General features: G+C 41.2%; 1 protein-coding gene across 1 annotated transcript; it reads left to right on the top strand.

Moving 5' to 3' along the window:
* Nucleotides 1-331: 331 nt before the first annotated feature.
* On the top strand, nucleotides 332-5152 carry GATAD1 (GATA zinc finger domain containing 1). Its single transcript, XM_048305778.1, has 5 exons — nucleotides 332-612; nucleotides 797-922; nucleotides 1236-1295; nucleotides 2397-2580; nucleotides 3318-5152. Exons 1-5 carry the CDS (start codon nucleotides 412-414, stop codon nucleotides 3506-3508), a joined length of 762 nt encoding a protein of 253 aa, XP_048161735.1. The 5' UTR covers nucleotides 332-411; the 3' UTR covers nucleotides 3509-5152.
* The last annotated feature ends 10138 nt before the right edge of the window (nucleotides 5153-15290 follow it).

Genomic DNA, 15290 nt, shown 5'->3' with positions numbered 1-15290 from the left:
ACCCATTCCCCCCTGTCCTGTCACTGCTCTTCCTGACGAAGAGTCCCTCTCTGGCTTCCCTGTAAGGCCCCTTCAGATACTGGAAGGTGCTGCGAGGTCTCCACTCACCCTTCTCTTCTCCGGGCTGAACAGCCCCACCTGCACCCATCGGGCCTCCCCGCTGACTAACAGGACACGGCTCTCTGTGCCCCGGCTCCGAGGCGAGAGCAGCGCCCTGCGAGGGCCGGGACCGATTTGTCTCCGGGGCCGGGGACCGGCCGCCGCCAGCAGAGGGCAGGGCCGGCCCCGCTGCTCCCGGCCCCGCCGCAGCCACATCCGCCGCCACCGGGAAGGGGCCGGCGCCGGGGCCGCTGTGGGCGCCGCGCTCCCGCCGCTCGCTGTCGGGCCCGCGGGCCCCGCGCCGGGCTCAGGATGCCGCTGGGGCTGAAGCCCACCTGCAGCGTGTGCCGCAGCACGTCCTCCTCCATGTGGAAGAAGGGCGGGCAGGGCGAGATCCTGTGCAACAACTGCACGGCCCGCTCGGCGCCGCCCCCCCCCGCCGCCTTCGCCACCACCTCGGCCGCCGCCCAGCACAGCAACGGCGGCGGCGGCAGCGGCGGCGGCGGGAAGCAGGTGAGGAGGCCGAGGGTGAGGAGGCCGAGGGTGAGGAGGCCGAGGGTGAGGAGGCCGAGGGTGAGGAGGCCGAGGGTGAGGAGGCCGAGGGTGAGGCTGAGGGAGCCGCCGGGGCCGGGCGGGGCTGGGCGGCGCCGGGGTGCTCGGGCCGTCCCCCGTGTGTTCATCCCGCCGTTCCCCACAGAGCAAGCAGGAGATCCACCGCCGCTCCGCGCGGCTCAGGAACACCAAGTACAAGTCTGCGCCCGCCGCGGAGAAGAAGGTTTCCACGAAGGGCAAGGGCAGGCGGCACATCTTCAAGCTAAAAAACGTAAGGCGGCGCGTGGCAGAGCGCGGGGCCGCGGGTGGGCCGGGAGCCTGTGCCGGGCTGGGGCGGACACGGGGCCCGCGGGAGGAGTGGGAAGAGAAACCGGTCATGGGAGTTCAGCACTCGCTTCTCCACATAAAATCCTGGGGATGAAGACGTTAGCTGTGTTGTTTTGAACTTTAAACTAGAAACGTGTGCTAGTTTTCTTAGAAGATAGTGTATCTGCACGTTGTCTAAAAGGGAAAACAATTTCTGGAACTTCATGGTTGATTTGCTTTAATGCTCTTGATTTTTTATTTCTGTGTTCTCTTCTTAGCCCATCAAGGCTCCTGAGTCCGTATCCACTATAATTACAGCAGAATCAATCTTTTATAAGGTATGGTTTATGCAAATCTATTTGCAAAAATTATTATCCTGTTTCTGTTTCCAGTTTCAAGAACTATCATGTACAGTGAAAGCACTAGGGATATAGTCACAGAAACTGTTCTTCCTTGCCTAATGGTTGTGTAGGACTTTGGTTTGCCGTAATTATTGCCGTTAAGTCTTGCAAGGTAGTTTACCTAAGTAGTTTAAATAGTTATCAGTATCCCAGTTGTTCTCTTCCAAGAGAAAATGCATCCTTTTTTTTTTTTTTAATTATTGCAGTCAGCATTTTTAAACTTAACCTGCACCGTGCAGAGGTCAAGCAAAAGTGACTGGAGATGAGTATTTCGATTTGTGTGCTGTTTCCTGCCTTAGGCGCAGAACATATTGCCCGTAGAGGGGGTGGGTTGCAGTGCCTCAACGTCTCCGCTGGCTCCCGTTTCAGAACTGGTGCGAGCAGGCTCAGACACCGTGGGAACAAGATCTGTTGGTATTTGCAGTGAAGCAGGAGGGAACCTTCTCACATTCATGCTTGAGAGCAGCTCTACCAGCATGCTAAGGTGTTAGTGTTTTAAAGTTCTGAAATTCGCTTTGTTTCCCAGCAGTATAAGCAAACAAAATGGTTTTTTCCCCCTCTTCCCCCCAAAAAAATGTCAGGATAGGTAGGGGGAGACTGCGCAGCCAGTGGTAGGCTGAGATTCCGTATACTCTCCAGGGACCTGATGCTTTGTGTCTGACATCCTAGATGAATCTCTTGTTTGCTGTTGACCAGTTCAGAAAGGAATTACTGTCTTGTGTGTATGTTTTTTATCAAAAATTCCTAAGAATTATGTCAAAACTTCTGTTTAACCTCCTTATGCAAAATGCTGCTACTTTGATACTTTGCAGTGTTGTTGTGAACAGGATTGTTCGGGGCTTTTTGTGTTCTTTTTCTCTTTTTTAAAAACAAACACCTTTCTTTTTTACGCCACCATTCTTTTGCATGTGGCTGAATTGCAGCTGCCTTTCAAGACTGGTATAATTTAGGGTACTGATACTTAAGACACGAATCAATGTGAAGTGAAGCTGACAAAATCAGGTTCTTTGATTTCAGTGTCATTTGTATGTCCTCTAGGGTGTATACTATCAAATTGGAGATGTTGTTTCGGTGGTTGATGAGCAGGATGGAAGAACATACTACGCTCAGATCCGTGGGTTTATTCAGGACCAATACTGTGAAAAGAGTGCTGCGCTAACCTGGCTCATTCCTACACAAGCCAGCCCCAAAGACTGTTTTGACCCAGCATCCTATATCATAGGTAATCTGTAGGCCTTCACTTTGTACAACTACTTATATGTGCCTACACTAATGCAGAGTTGTATTTTTTAAATGAACATTTTAGCTTGTCAAGGTGTTTTATGCAAGTTCCACATTTTAGACCCTAATTCTGTAAACATCTCATTTACTGTAATAACACTTTTTATTTATCTTATGTATATAATATGATTACTACTATTGCAGTGTGTGATTATCTTGTACTGTGATTATCTGAGTGTTTGTGGGGACAATTACAGATGTGTGGCTTTAAAGATCAAATTACTGCTCTATAGATAGGTTTAAACCATAGTAACTTTGATTCTGATATACTAGTCCAAGTTATTTCTTTTAAAGTGACCTGAATTACCTGATCTTTGTCCTGGGTATTCAAAATACATGGCATGCAAGCACTGGCATAGAGACTGTTCTGCTACTGATGATAAAATTAGTAAGTCCTTCTGACAGGCAAGACACAAATAGGATATATTTAAAATATATTAACTACAGTACTTCACTCAAATACCAGAGTGCTTCAAATGGGGTGGGGGGAAAGATCAGCCCAGCAAAATTGAAGGTAGAGGTTTCTTGCCTGATACATGATGCTACCTTCCTAGGAAAGCCATTGATTGCAAAGATAAATTCTCTAAGGGAATGTTGGCTGTTGTGGCAAATTTTTAGGCAATTTACTTAATTTTGTGCCTTTAAGTTTTGTCTTTGAAGATTTATTTTTTTTCCTAGGACCAGAAGAAGATCTCCCAAGGAAGATGGAGTATTTAGAATTTGTTTGTCATGCACCTTCGGAATATTTCAAATCTCGATCATCTCCCTTCCCAACCGTTCCTACAAGGCCAGAGAAGGGCTATATATGGACTCATGTGGGACCTACTCCTGCAATCTCCATTAAAGAAACTGTAGCCAATAATTTATAATTTTTTTAAGGAATACTTTGGACTAGTTATTTTGGGTGTATCCTCCAGTTTGTAAACCCCATACAAGAAGTTTTAAAAATTATAAAATGTGCCGGTTTACTTTACAGATTGTGGTATTTATTTATTTTAGATACATCAGATCTTTGAAGTGGAAGTTTTCATTCCAGTTGATGCATCATTTCAGTGCTCTGTTCTTCTGACATTATTGTTCATCTTGGGACAAAATCATAAGTTTCATGTCATCTTTGACTTCTGAAAGTTGCCTTTAGTGTTCATTCTTAGTTTTTAAGTTATTTTCCAGAAGAGGAGCTTAAAAGACATAATCATTCAGCACTTTATATAACTGTTTAATTTAGTTAACTGGGACTGCCATTTTTATTTCCTTGTTAAATAATTTAAGACTAACTTTACCTAAACAGTAAAATGACCAGTGGTGTAATTAACAGTTTTCTGTTACTTGGAGAGGAGTGATCTACCTGGATTTCTCCAGACTAAAACCTCATCCGCAAGGAGGGACTCTTAACAGTCACCTTTTAAGGGAATTTTGTTCATCTGAATCTGAAATGTGGGCCTATGTGTGTAGCTTTATGTTAAACTTTAGTTATATAAGGGCATAAATTTCCTGGACAATTGGATGCAAATTTAAAAATTAATGTTATTTATCATCCTGACATCCTCATGCAGAAATGTATCTGCATTCCCTGAGCAAGCCAACACTGACACATGATTTGAGTTTCACATTGTTAATGTGTGTTAGCTTGGTCTCTTAAAATTGATTTAAAATTGTTTTTTCAGTCTTCGCAATTAATGATGGTAAGAAAAAAAATGGTCAAGCAATTCATATGAAAAAAAGTTTGGTAAGGGAAATAAAAACTAATTTTATGTATTAACATAACAAGGAAAATGTTTAAATAGCAGAACAGGAGAAATGCTACGTACTAAAATACCAGTAAAGTTTCCTGCCCTAAACCTTTTACAAGCCAGTCAGCTCCAAACACTATGAGATGTGCTTGTATGGCCTGAATTCCAAGGGCTTAGGGATTCCTGCTGCCTGTGAAGGATAAGAGCTGTAAGCAGCCTTAAATTTAAATGGATCTTTTCCAGTTTTTTTTTTCTTTATGTGAACATACGTGACCATAGCACCCAGAAGCCCCAAATCACCTTTAAGGTACCATATGAAAGCATAAAAAAGTTGCACTAGGCTTATGTTCTAACTTTATGAAAGGTTTTGATTTAAGGTGTAACATATTTGAAAGTCTCAGGTATTGACAACTTTCAATACAGTGGGACCTGTGAGGGCAGGAACCAGATCTATTTGTTTCGGCCTGCAGCCTCTGTTCTGCCCTCTTCAAATACAAGGAAGAACAATCAGCCTTAAGGGAGTAGATGCTAAAGTTAAGGGATACTGTCAATAATTCAAAATGCTCAGAAATTAGCAGTAGATTGCTAATACAGAGTTAAATCTTAATCCTCAGTTGCTTACAAAGATGAGATGTGTGCCCATGTTGTGTGTTGCAGTAATTAATCCCAAGGTGACCTCACTTCTCTTCATTCTCTCCTTTCAATTCCTCTGGATTTTTTTTTCTGATTTCTTTATTAACCATTACAAGAAAATAAAAATAACAAGTCTTATGTTTACAGTAACCAGCGTGACTCCCTTGACTCAAGTGTTTTCCTTCCTTTCTCTGCAGTCCACATGTTTTTCACTGGGGATCACAGTAGAGTCCCTGTGCTGCCTCGGCATAATCCATGGACCTCTCCTTTTCTGTGGGCTGTTTCACCTTATCTGAATTATCAAGGTTGGAAAAGACCTTTATGGTCATTGAGTCCAATGAAGCTTAGCTGCTTTCCTTGTCAAATCCTCATAGGAATAAGAAAGAAAACAATGCTTACACTGTTTTGCTTTTTTGAGTTCCTACAAGTTACACCAAATGAAAAGTACTTGCCTTATTTGTCAATAAATTGCCTTATTTGCCTTATTTGTCAATAAATTGTAATATAAAAGGGACAATTAATTTTTCATCAGAGTACACCTTTTTAACATTTTGTGATGCTGGTGATTCAAGTATTATACTTCCAGCTACAGTCTAAACAGACAAAAAATACCTTTTTCAGGGAGCTATCGAACAACTTCCCTTAGTAAACACTTAAGTATTTTTATTTTAGTTTTTATTATACTGGGAAATACTAAAAATAATTCAAATGAGCAAGAATTCTGGTTGTAAGGTCTCAAAAGAGAGTGGATCTGCAGGCAATGACTGCTACTAAAGTGTTACATCTTTATTTATAGGTATTTGAATGGTTGCACTGTCCTGTTTTTCTTGCGTTCAGAACATTGCCCAGTAACACAGGGAAAATGACTGACTCTCCAGACAGCTTCTTATGGATGGACATAGCTGAAGAATGGGACCTCTGAGAACAATGTCTCTGAAAATTCCTCATCTCTCTTATATAAGGAAAATGGACAAAAGGAGGACCTGCAACATGGACTCAACAGCAGAAGAGATACCAGCGGATCCCGTGGGGACAGGCTTTGATGCCCTGCAGCTGAGGGAGCTGAGCCAACCCATTTCTATCTTCTACCTTGGTAATCCCCCATGCCAAAATGTAGGTAGGTTTCATACTTGCATCACTGGATTGTGAGTGGATACACTACTACTGAATTTATGGCCTTGTGTTAAGCTTCAGAGTTTTGTGGCCATCCAACAGTCATTTTTATTAAGGCATTTGAGTTCTAAAGATGGAGCACGTAGCCAAGAGCTAAAAGGCACAGAGCATATATGAAATACTGAGTAACACATAGACACGTGGCCTATGCCCTGAGGCACACATTGCAGGACATTTGTGGAGAAGTAGCCCTTAACTTTCACCTGAACTTTACTGTACCAAAACAGTACGTACTGGAGAAGGGTTTACACTGGGGCAAGGCTTTGTCGGGAGAAGAATACTTTCTGGGAAAATGTGATGTGAACACAATGGATAAATAAGTGTGTGGCTCCTTGGCCTCCTTCTAAAATGGGGCTGGGGTTCCTCTCTTGCTGCTGTGCTGTGCTAGATGACAATTATCTGAGTCATCCTGGCAGTCTGGATTCACACAAGCCGCAGGATTAGGCCCTTACAGTGTGGTATCCAAGCCAATCCAATAGCTTTGCTTTCATGTAATGCAGCCTTCAACTTTAATATTATACAAAAAGCAAAGAGTGCATTTATTGTAGTTGGTGTTACATTATATATTATGATTCATAAAGGCCTTAAAAGGTCTTACAGAACTGAGAACAAAAATATTAATAGGTGTAGTATTGAAGTTTCAACTGCTTGTTACAGTTACTGAATTAAAAAGACAAAAAAATTATAATTTTATTCTATTTTCACACAGAATTGGTACATCTGTTAGGAGACTATATACCTCCAAAATTATGGAAGATGAGCATTATGTTCCCAAGCAGAAATACTTTTACAATAGTTAATAGTTGTTAATAGTTCTTCTTGTGTGCTCCCCACTACAGAATCTTGTGGTCGTTGACAACAGAATTTTGTATTTGGCAGTTGTTCCACCCACATGGTCACGCTTACCTTCAGGAAGATTGCATTATTTTTTCTTACTCAGCCCTTCTGGTTGGTGATTTGTTATTCTTGAATTTGGCTTACAGCTTCAGTGAGGTTATTTTTTTTTTTCTAGTTTGGTAGCTTCAATCACAAGAACAACTTCATGGACAGCATCTCCAGGTGGTTCATGCATCTTTATGAAATGCTTAAGTGCTTCAACATCTGTTTAATGAAACAGAAGTAATATTGGAATCTAGGTTTGATAGGAAGGTTGTTTTAACCTGAAAATATCAGGATTATTCTGTGCAGGGCATTTTGAACAGCAAACCCAGGCATCTGCTTACATATGGCAATTTGGGCTCCTGCAAAATCTTCTGAACTCCTTCATTTAGGGAGAACAGAGCAGGAGTGTTGCTCTTTTCTGATGAAGCAGTCTAGGGGCAAAGTTGCTTTCAGTAGTTCCATCAGTGTCCACGGCCATTGTGTCCACGGCCGTTGCATCCACTTCTTTGCTGAAAATCATCACACCTCTCTGCCTTTGTCAGTGTAGAGCACCCTGTTGTAAACTGGCTCTGTCAACTGATCCAGGTTCAGAACACACACATGATATTTTTTCTGTTAACACAAATCTTCCTCTAGGGGACTTCAGTAGGAATGTTTAATTTTGTCTTCAGATGGTCAAGCCCTTGATAATCCTTTTCCATGTACGTAGTATCTTACACGATTGATGCTCCTTTTCATTCCTATTAGGTTACTTTTGTATAAAATTACATTGTGAGGCTGCATGTGGCAGTGAATCTGAATTATGTAAGCAGAATTTGGGAACCTCTTCTCTCCCAAGCCAAGATTTCAGTAGGCCATTAAGAATTAAAGCAAAGAGTAACCTGTCCTTTCAATCTGTGTGCCCTTCTCAAGTGTCTGTTTCCCAAATTGTGGGAATCTACATACAGAGTTTTCCAGTTACCTCTCCTCAAGGAGTTTCTCAGAGCATTCGTGGGGCTCTTTTTCTTAACTGTGTCATAACAGACCACTGCTAGGCAAGGTAAAAGATTTGTCTCTTATTCATGAGAAGTTGATTGGAAACTGTGGAGGAAACTGAAGTAGCTTCAGCAATTATTGTTGGCCAAAACAAAACCAAAAGCAACCACTTCATGCCTGCAGAGTTTGCAGAGCCTGACTATGGCTCAATGGCTCCCTTGGTAAGTGGAAATGGTATGTTGAAACTTAGCATATCCATATAAGGCCATACAGAGAAACAAATACTGTGTTTCAATGACATGTGGCAATGACAGGGACACATTGCAATGTACTTCCTTGGTAGGCTTTCTAGTCAAGCTTAACTCAGCAGCTCCGGAATAAATTGAAACCATCAGAAAAGAAACATCCACCTCGGCTTTTAGTGACCAACAATATTTTTGACACAAAGGTCAAAGGCAGAAAAAAGTAAAAATGTCTCTTCCAGAAAACTACTGGAAAAGTCAGTGCAAGGTCTGGGAAAAATCTGTTTAAAAAATCTCTTAACAATTTGGTTTTACCCATTCAGATTCCTGCCATAAAGGAGTGGCACGTGTGATAGGCTGTTTGTTTCTGACTTCCCCTGCCATGTGAAATATCTTTGAGTGTTAATGGGTACTCTGAGTAAGACCTTCACAAGCAGGGAACTTTCAGTGTATTGCCTTTGATTCCGGCTACAGGAAGAAAATACCTGAAAAAAGATAGCATTAAAAAAAGATGACATCACAAACAGCTATTCCACAGCCCTCCTTGCACAAGAGTATGTTTAGTGTATGTGACCTCTGACATATCCTAAGCTGAAAATGGGGGCTGAGGCATTGTTTTTCACAGAATCAGCTGCTGTGGGATGGCAGTTTCTCAATTGCATTTCTAGCCTGGTTCCTCCAGCTATTTATGATATTACGTGTACCCAAAGAACCAGTCTATAATATTATTAATGGGAACATTTTCAGCTCTAGAAAGCTGAAAAACACATGGAGATCTCTAAAGAGTTAATTTGGTCTGTGATCCATCCTGACAGCCACAGGGGCAGCTGTGGGATTCAGGCTGCGTCCCTCTGCTAGGCTCAGATGGGGAGGGTCTGAATGCGCACGCTCCCACGGTCTGACAAAGGCACAGATGCTGTCTAAACACAGGCACCACCAGCAATTGGATAATTAGGACAACTTCAATACAGCTAAGAAAAAATGTTATGCACATATCTGTGTGTATCCAAAATATCTGCTTTTTTATGTCACTTTGAAACTGAGCTTTGTAAGTGGACCTTCCTTGTAACAATACACTCTATCCATTGTTAAACCTTGTTTTCCATCTTGGAAGAGGACTCAAGAAGTCTATCTTGCTTCATGCTTTGAAACATCACTACCATCCATCATCACCACATCTTTGGTAAAATGTTTTACTGTTTTGCCTGTGCTGCCACTATTGAATCTTTCACAAACAGCTGTGAGTGTGTTTATAATTTTTCATCAAGTGTGCAGATCATGAATACTGAGACAATAAAATCAGGAAATATTTTAGCCTGAAATACTAGCCAGCACTATTTTGTGGACATTCACAAAACCAAACATTTCCACAGGGAAGAAAAGCAGTTTAAAGTACAGAGAAAAATGTGGAAAAAAATTGGATACGACAAGCAATAATGTCCTTGGTTATGCAGTCCCAATCAGAATAGAATCACTGATCATGCTACGTGTTTTGAACTAATGAAGTTTGCTAAACTCTGGAAAAATTACATTTTGAAATTTTTTGTTTGTTGACATTTTCTTGTTAGTTGCAACTAAGAAGAACCCTCATTAAAATCACATTACGCATGTTTCTTTAATTATCTAAGTAGGTTGTTACAGTAGCATATTCTCTCTTCTCAGGGTCAGAACAATATCTTGTTTACAAAACTTTGAATTCCATTACAATCTACAGAGAAAAAAAATTGGTCTTGAAAAACAAGTTCTTCATAAAAAAACTGAAAAACTGTTCTTCATAAAATACAGTCAGGGAGTTTCTCTGCATTTTGTTACAGTGCCCAAAATATAAAATCAACTCTTATTGCCGTAGTTGGACCCACCTGGGTCACAAGACTGAAAATCTGCAGAGATGAAACTGTAAAAGTGCTTCAATGCTGAGAACATATGCTGCTTACAAAATAATAAGGAAAGCATGAAAATCTGAGATCAGTGTTATTGATACCTGCTTTTTAGTTTCTGTAATGCAGCTTTTAATTTTTCAGCTGTTAACTGGAAAGGGTGACTTTCTTTATCAGTCACCTACAGGAAAAGGAATATCAGCAAGAATAAAAAGATTGAATTTTCAAAGAGGGAACTAATGTTACACAACTTACGTGGCAGATACATCTTGCAGTGCTTGAGGGGAAACATTTGCAAACCAAATTTACTTGTAGTATGACAGACTTAGAGCTGACAAATGTCAGTGCAGAACCATGTCTGCACAAAACGAGTGCAATCCTACACATCTGATGACACCCCCCTCCTGCCACTCTGCAGTCTGAGGAAATGATGGGCTGTCTCAAAAAGCACTACACAGGCCCCATCTCCTCCCTTGGCCTCAGTCTGCAATTTCAGGTTTTTTTGATTGTTCTCTGTAAATGTCTGTTAATGTATGTGAATGGCTCAAGTTCCATCTCACCAAAGAAGGGCCTGTGAAGAGGCTGCATTCCACCCTATAGCCTCTTTCGGAATTCTTATCATCATAGTAGGGAGCTGGAATAAGATACCCACTTAAACCCACTAAGAAATGAAATTAACATTTCTCATAAGCATTTCTCCCTCCGCCTGTTTGCCTGCGCCAGCTGCTCAGGGAATGAGGAACAATCTGGGAAGGCTCTGCAGTGGCTCCCAACCATGGCCCCTTAGGGCAGACTGACTCTTCTTTGTGCTCCATGATCCAGGGGCCCCGCATCCCTTACGGACAGAGAGGAGCAACCCCTGTGTCCCATGCCACCCCAGCACTCTGCCTGCTATCAGCACTCTGGCTCCTATCACCCCACTGCAAGAGCTCTGCTTGAGACCCACTGTCTTCACCAAGGTAGGACTCAGTCAGCAGGACCTGTGGTGCTGGACAGCTGCTGGGGAAGGACAAGAATATCCAATCACTGAAACATGGGAAGAAAGACAGGGGTCAGTGTAGAGCCAGATGCTGCTGTGAGGGAAGCCGAGACCTTTTTCTCCCCAGGATCTGTAGGAAAACCAAGTTTCAATATGCTGCCTTCAAGTGGGTTTTCTCCTACATCTGTGTTTTAAGCCTGTCCCTAATGGAGGACATTTTGATCTTTTAAAAATACAAAAATGTCTTTTAGGCATTTAGAAAATGAGCAGGTTTTTAACTATTGAAAAACAGCCATTAGAAAATTGGCTAAGAGTTAATTCTTGGCAAACACTAAAACAGTAAACCACCAAATAGTTCCTGTTGTAGCCTTAAAGTATCTAAACAAGGTCACGATACTGTAGTTGTAACATTACTTCAGCAGTGCTTTGGCAATATACAAGCATTATATTAAACTAATACATACTACTAAGAAACAATTTTATTACTATTTCCTGAAACTTGGCAATAATTAAGGAAGTGAAGATTAGCACTGAATCTATAACTAGTTCCTCTGAAGGATCCAGTTACTTTCCCAACAGAAAAACAGCATAAAACATGTGGATGGTTTTAATCCTCCTGGTGCTAATACTGGAATTATACAAATTGGCATTGACGGCATTTTGTGGGTGGTTCCAAAGATTCTTGTTTTTATTCTTTGCTTTTTATTCTACAAAGCTGCTGACCTCTGGAAATAAGGAAAATTGCCCAACACCTGCATGACCATAATAATTTTTGATGTACAAAAATCCAGTGTCAATGTCCACTTATCCACTGGGTCTCCACAAGATCCGTACTGTGCTATAGCTGTGCCTGTATGGGGTACTAATCATTACTGCAGAATCCTAAAAGCTGGTTTTGTGTAAACAATGAAGAAAAAGGTCATATTTTTGTGGAGTCCCAGACTGACTTTGTCCCTGACACATCAGTCTTCACTAAATCATTTCAACTAATTCAAACTATTAAAGACTTTTGGAGGCTGGTGTGGGACAGCACTGCTGAGAGATGCAAAACCTGCCCTGGTTACCTAATAGCAGCTGACATGACTCTGCTCCTGTAGGTCATTAGAGGAAGGCCACATACATGGAAGTCTTACAAAAATCCTGCCAGCTGCTAGAGGATAGAGAGGATTGATATTTCCCTCTTCTTTTCTGCTAATCTGACTTAGACTTGCAACCTGAACACTAGCAAACTGATTTAGCATTTCTTTACCAAGAACTGCCTGAGCATCTGCAAGTATTTAATCCTAGATCTCTTTGCTGCATCACTGCAACTGCAGGCTAAACCTTAGTCAACAGATTTCCATTTCACTGTGCCTATGACAGATTTGTACTGTTTGGGCTGTTTTAGAAACAGGAAAGCTAAAGCAATTGAACCTTAAAGCCAAAATTTTCAAGTGGTGGCTGTAAATGGATTATTCCCAAGTGATGCCTATGAGAAGTGAATCCTTACCTGTCAACTGATATTGAAAAATTGTAATCCAGTCTCCCAGCTTCATTCCACAGGATTAACTCTGCAAGTATCTGCTGAACTCACACAAGAAACTCTGTTCTGCTTCTGGTCTCTTCAAAGTTCCTCCACTGCTTATGGGTTTATGACTGGTATCTTAACTTCTTGGAAAGTAGGTTTCACTCCCACCCTACTGCATGAGTTTAGGAGCTATTAAATAATAAACAAAGACTCAGATCCTCATGCAATGATACAGCATGCATGGATTTTACTGTTTTTACAGCAACTAGGAGTTATTACATAAATTAGGCAAGAAGTCAAATTATAAATTATATTAGTAAGATTAAAAAGTCAATTATATATTTTAATAATTTTATATATATATATATATATATATGTATCCACACACATCCCCAGTTAACTTGAGTAAAATAGCCTGTGAGAAAATCAAGTTTATAAAGTGCTTTTGTTTGGAAATAGTATTTTAAAATATTTGTTTGCTTTTAGGCTGGAGAAATTGACTATATTTCCTTAATGCCACAAGAGAGGGATGGAGAAACTCCTGTATGACATTAAATGCAGACATTGGTCCACACAAAATTTAGACTTTTTTGGTGAACTAAAAGCCAAAGTACATTTCAAACCTAATATAAATTTAAAAATTCATGTGTTTTAACCAGGCTGTTAACTGTCATTCTTAAAATATTGTCAAGCAGAGTTTTAGCTGGTGACATCATTTATGAAACATAAGGCTAAGTAATTTAAGCCTCAGCAGATGTTGCTTATCTTTTAAATTAATTTCAAATGGGTTGGGAAATCTTTTCCATTTTTTTTCTCTTTGAAAATGGAACAAAGTTTGATTCCTTAAGAAGTTAGACAATCAATCACCTTGTGAATTTTTTACTATACACCAGTGTCTTGGGGTGACCTTATGATGTGTATCCCATATCACTGCCTATGCCCAGAAATTAATTTTTATGCCTTTTCATGCCTCTAAACTGAGCCTGAGAGGGGGAAGGAAAAAAACTGAGCGAAACTTTCTCAAAGCAGTTTGCAGCTTTTTCAAGGTCACACAGAGACAGCAGGTTTTTTTTCCCCAGCTGGGGCAGGGAAGCGAGGAAGCACCCGGCTTGCTGCTTTCCAGTCAGCTTTTGGCCAGTTTTTCCAGTTTCTTGTTCTCCGGAGAGAGGCTGAGAGTTGAAGTTTTCCTTCTCTGGAATTTCAGATTTTCTCCCTTTTCTACTGGACTGCCTGATTGCTGTAACATCAGAGCACATCGGGAGGACTTTCCACCGGGCACAGAGGGCCTGGCCCTGGGCCAAGTCCCAGCTCCGAGGAGACCAAAGGGAGGACTCGAACACTTTCCCAGGTTTTTCCTCCACAGCGTAGGATTTTACCATCTAACATTATTTTCCTTTCCCGTGTGTTTGGTAAATAAATAGTTTTATCTTCTTCACTTTCCTTCGAGGAAAATTTATTTTTTCCTGAACCTGGTGGGGGACGGGTGGTTGTGCCTTCTCTCAGAGGATATATTTCTAAATTTGGCCAAACCAGAACAACCAGAAATACTGTTTCCCAGAGAATAAATGTGATTTATGGCAGAATGCCATTAACAGTAAAAGGACCCAACACATTGGATGGGATTTAATGTGCCCCAATGTCCCCAGTTCTTGGAAAAGCAAGTCTGTAAGATTTTCATAATTAGGAATTAACATTCAGACATATAAGCCTCTCAAGTAGAGTTAATTGCACCAGTTAAACCAGGATTTAACAGAATTGACCTGCTAGGTCACTTTTTTCCCCCTAAGAAACTGTTTCCAGGCAATACTCAGTCCAGAATAGCAGATCACTTTGAAACAGGTACATTTTTCCAAAGGATTGTTTGAAAAAAATACCAGCTAACCAGCTGAAAGAAGATAGCTTCAAACATAAAATCAGTTTTAAGAAAAATTATTGGCTAGTAGTGGAAACCAGGTTCCTATTAACAAATTGAAATAAGCCCTTGCACATTGGAAACAGGATTACCGTTTACACCATTTATAGTTAACACCTGTTTTTTCAGAAGTTCCTCAACTATGGAGAAAGACTGGTAGGCAGTTGAGGAAAGATCAGTGACAACTGACAATGTTGGTGACAAAAAAGCTACCTCGGGTTATCAAACCTTTTTAAGGGCTGTAGTATATACCCAGAAAAACTGACATCATTATCCCTTAAGTGAGGTAGGAGTGACAGGAGAACTAGTAGGGAGACACAGGATTTGTTCATCTTTAGGCTGCTGGTTCACAGAGCTTGTTTGGTTCTTGGTGGAGGGGACTAGAAAACAGGTTCAAACATGACATACATTGTTTGTCTGCCTGTGGTATCATCATGAGCCACTGCAGCTAAATCCTACTGCCCCACAGAATGTGAAACAAATGTCATCAACCCCTCTTCTCTCTCTTGGAGCGCTTCTCCCTACCAGGCCTTGTGCAAGAGTCTCCACAGACCACCTGATGCTCATTGCTCAACACGAACAAAAGGGATTATCCTCCTCTGAGCTGCAGGCTTAATGCTCCTTGTGTATCAGATTTAGGTCTATAGCAGAGTTTAGCTAGGCTTCATTTACATTCTCTCCTACCTTTCAAGGTGAGATATCAATATAATTCAGAATGTAACCAAAAAATCACCTAACAGC

This window comes from Corvus hawaiiensis, chromosome 1 (genome assembly GCF_020740725.1).
Source record: "Corvus hawaiiensis isolate bCorHaw1 chromosome 1, bCorHaw1.pri.cur, whole genome shotgun sequence".
In the NCBI taxonomy this organism is placed as follows: domain Eukaryota; kingdom Metazoa; phylum Chordata; class Aves; order Passeriformes; family Corvidae; genus Corvus; species Corvus hawaiiensis.
The sequence above is the reverse complement of the archived record's forward strand: the minus strand, read 5'-3'. Positions and strand labels throughout refer to the sequence as shown.

What these genes read in the sequence shown, in the direction of transcription:
- GATAD1 (XM_048305778.1), top strand. Translation starts at nt 412, where the DNA reads ATGCCGCTGGGGCTGAAGCCCACCTGCAGCGTGTGCCGCAGCACGTCC. An exon ending in GCGGCGGCGGCGGGAAGCAG is followed by an intron (nt 613 to 796) that starts GTGAGGAGGCCG and finishes CGTTCCCCACAG; the next exon opens with AGCAAGCAGGAGATCCACCG. An exon ending in CAGAATCAATCTTTTATAAG is followed by an intron (nt 1,296 to 2,396) that starts GTATGGTTTATG and finishes TATGTCCTCTAG; the next exon opens with GGTGTATACTATCAAATTGG.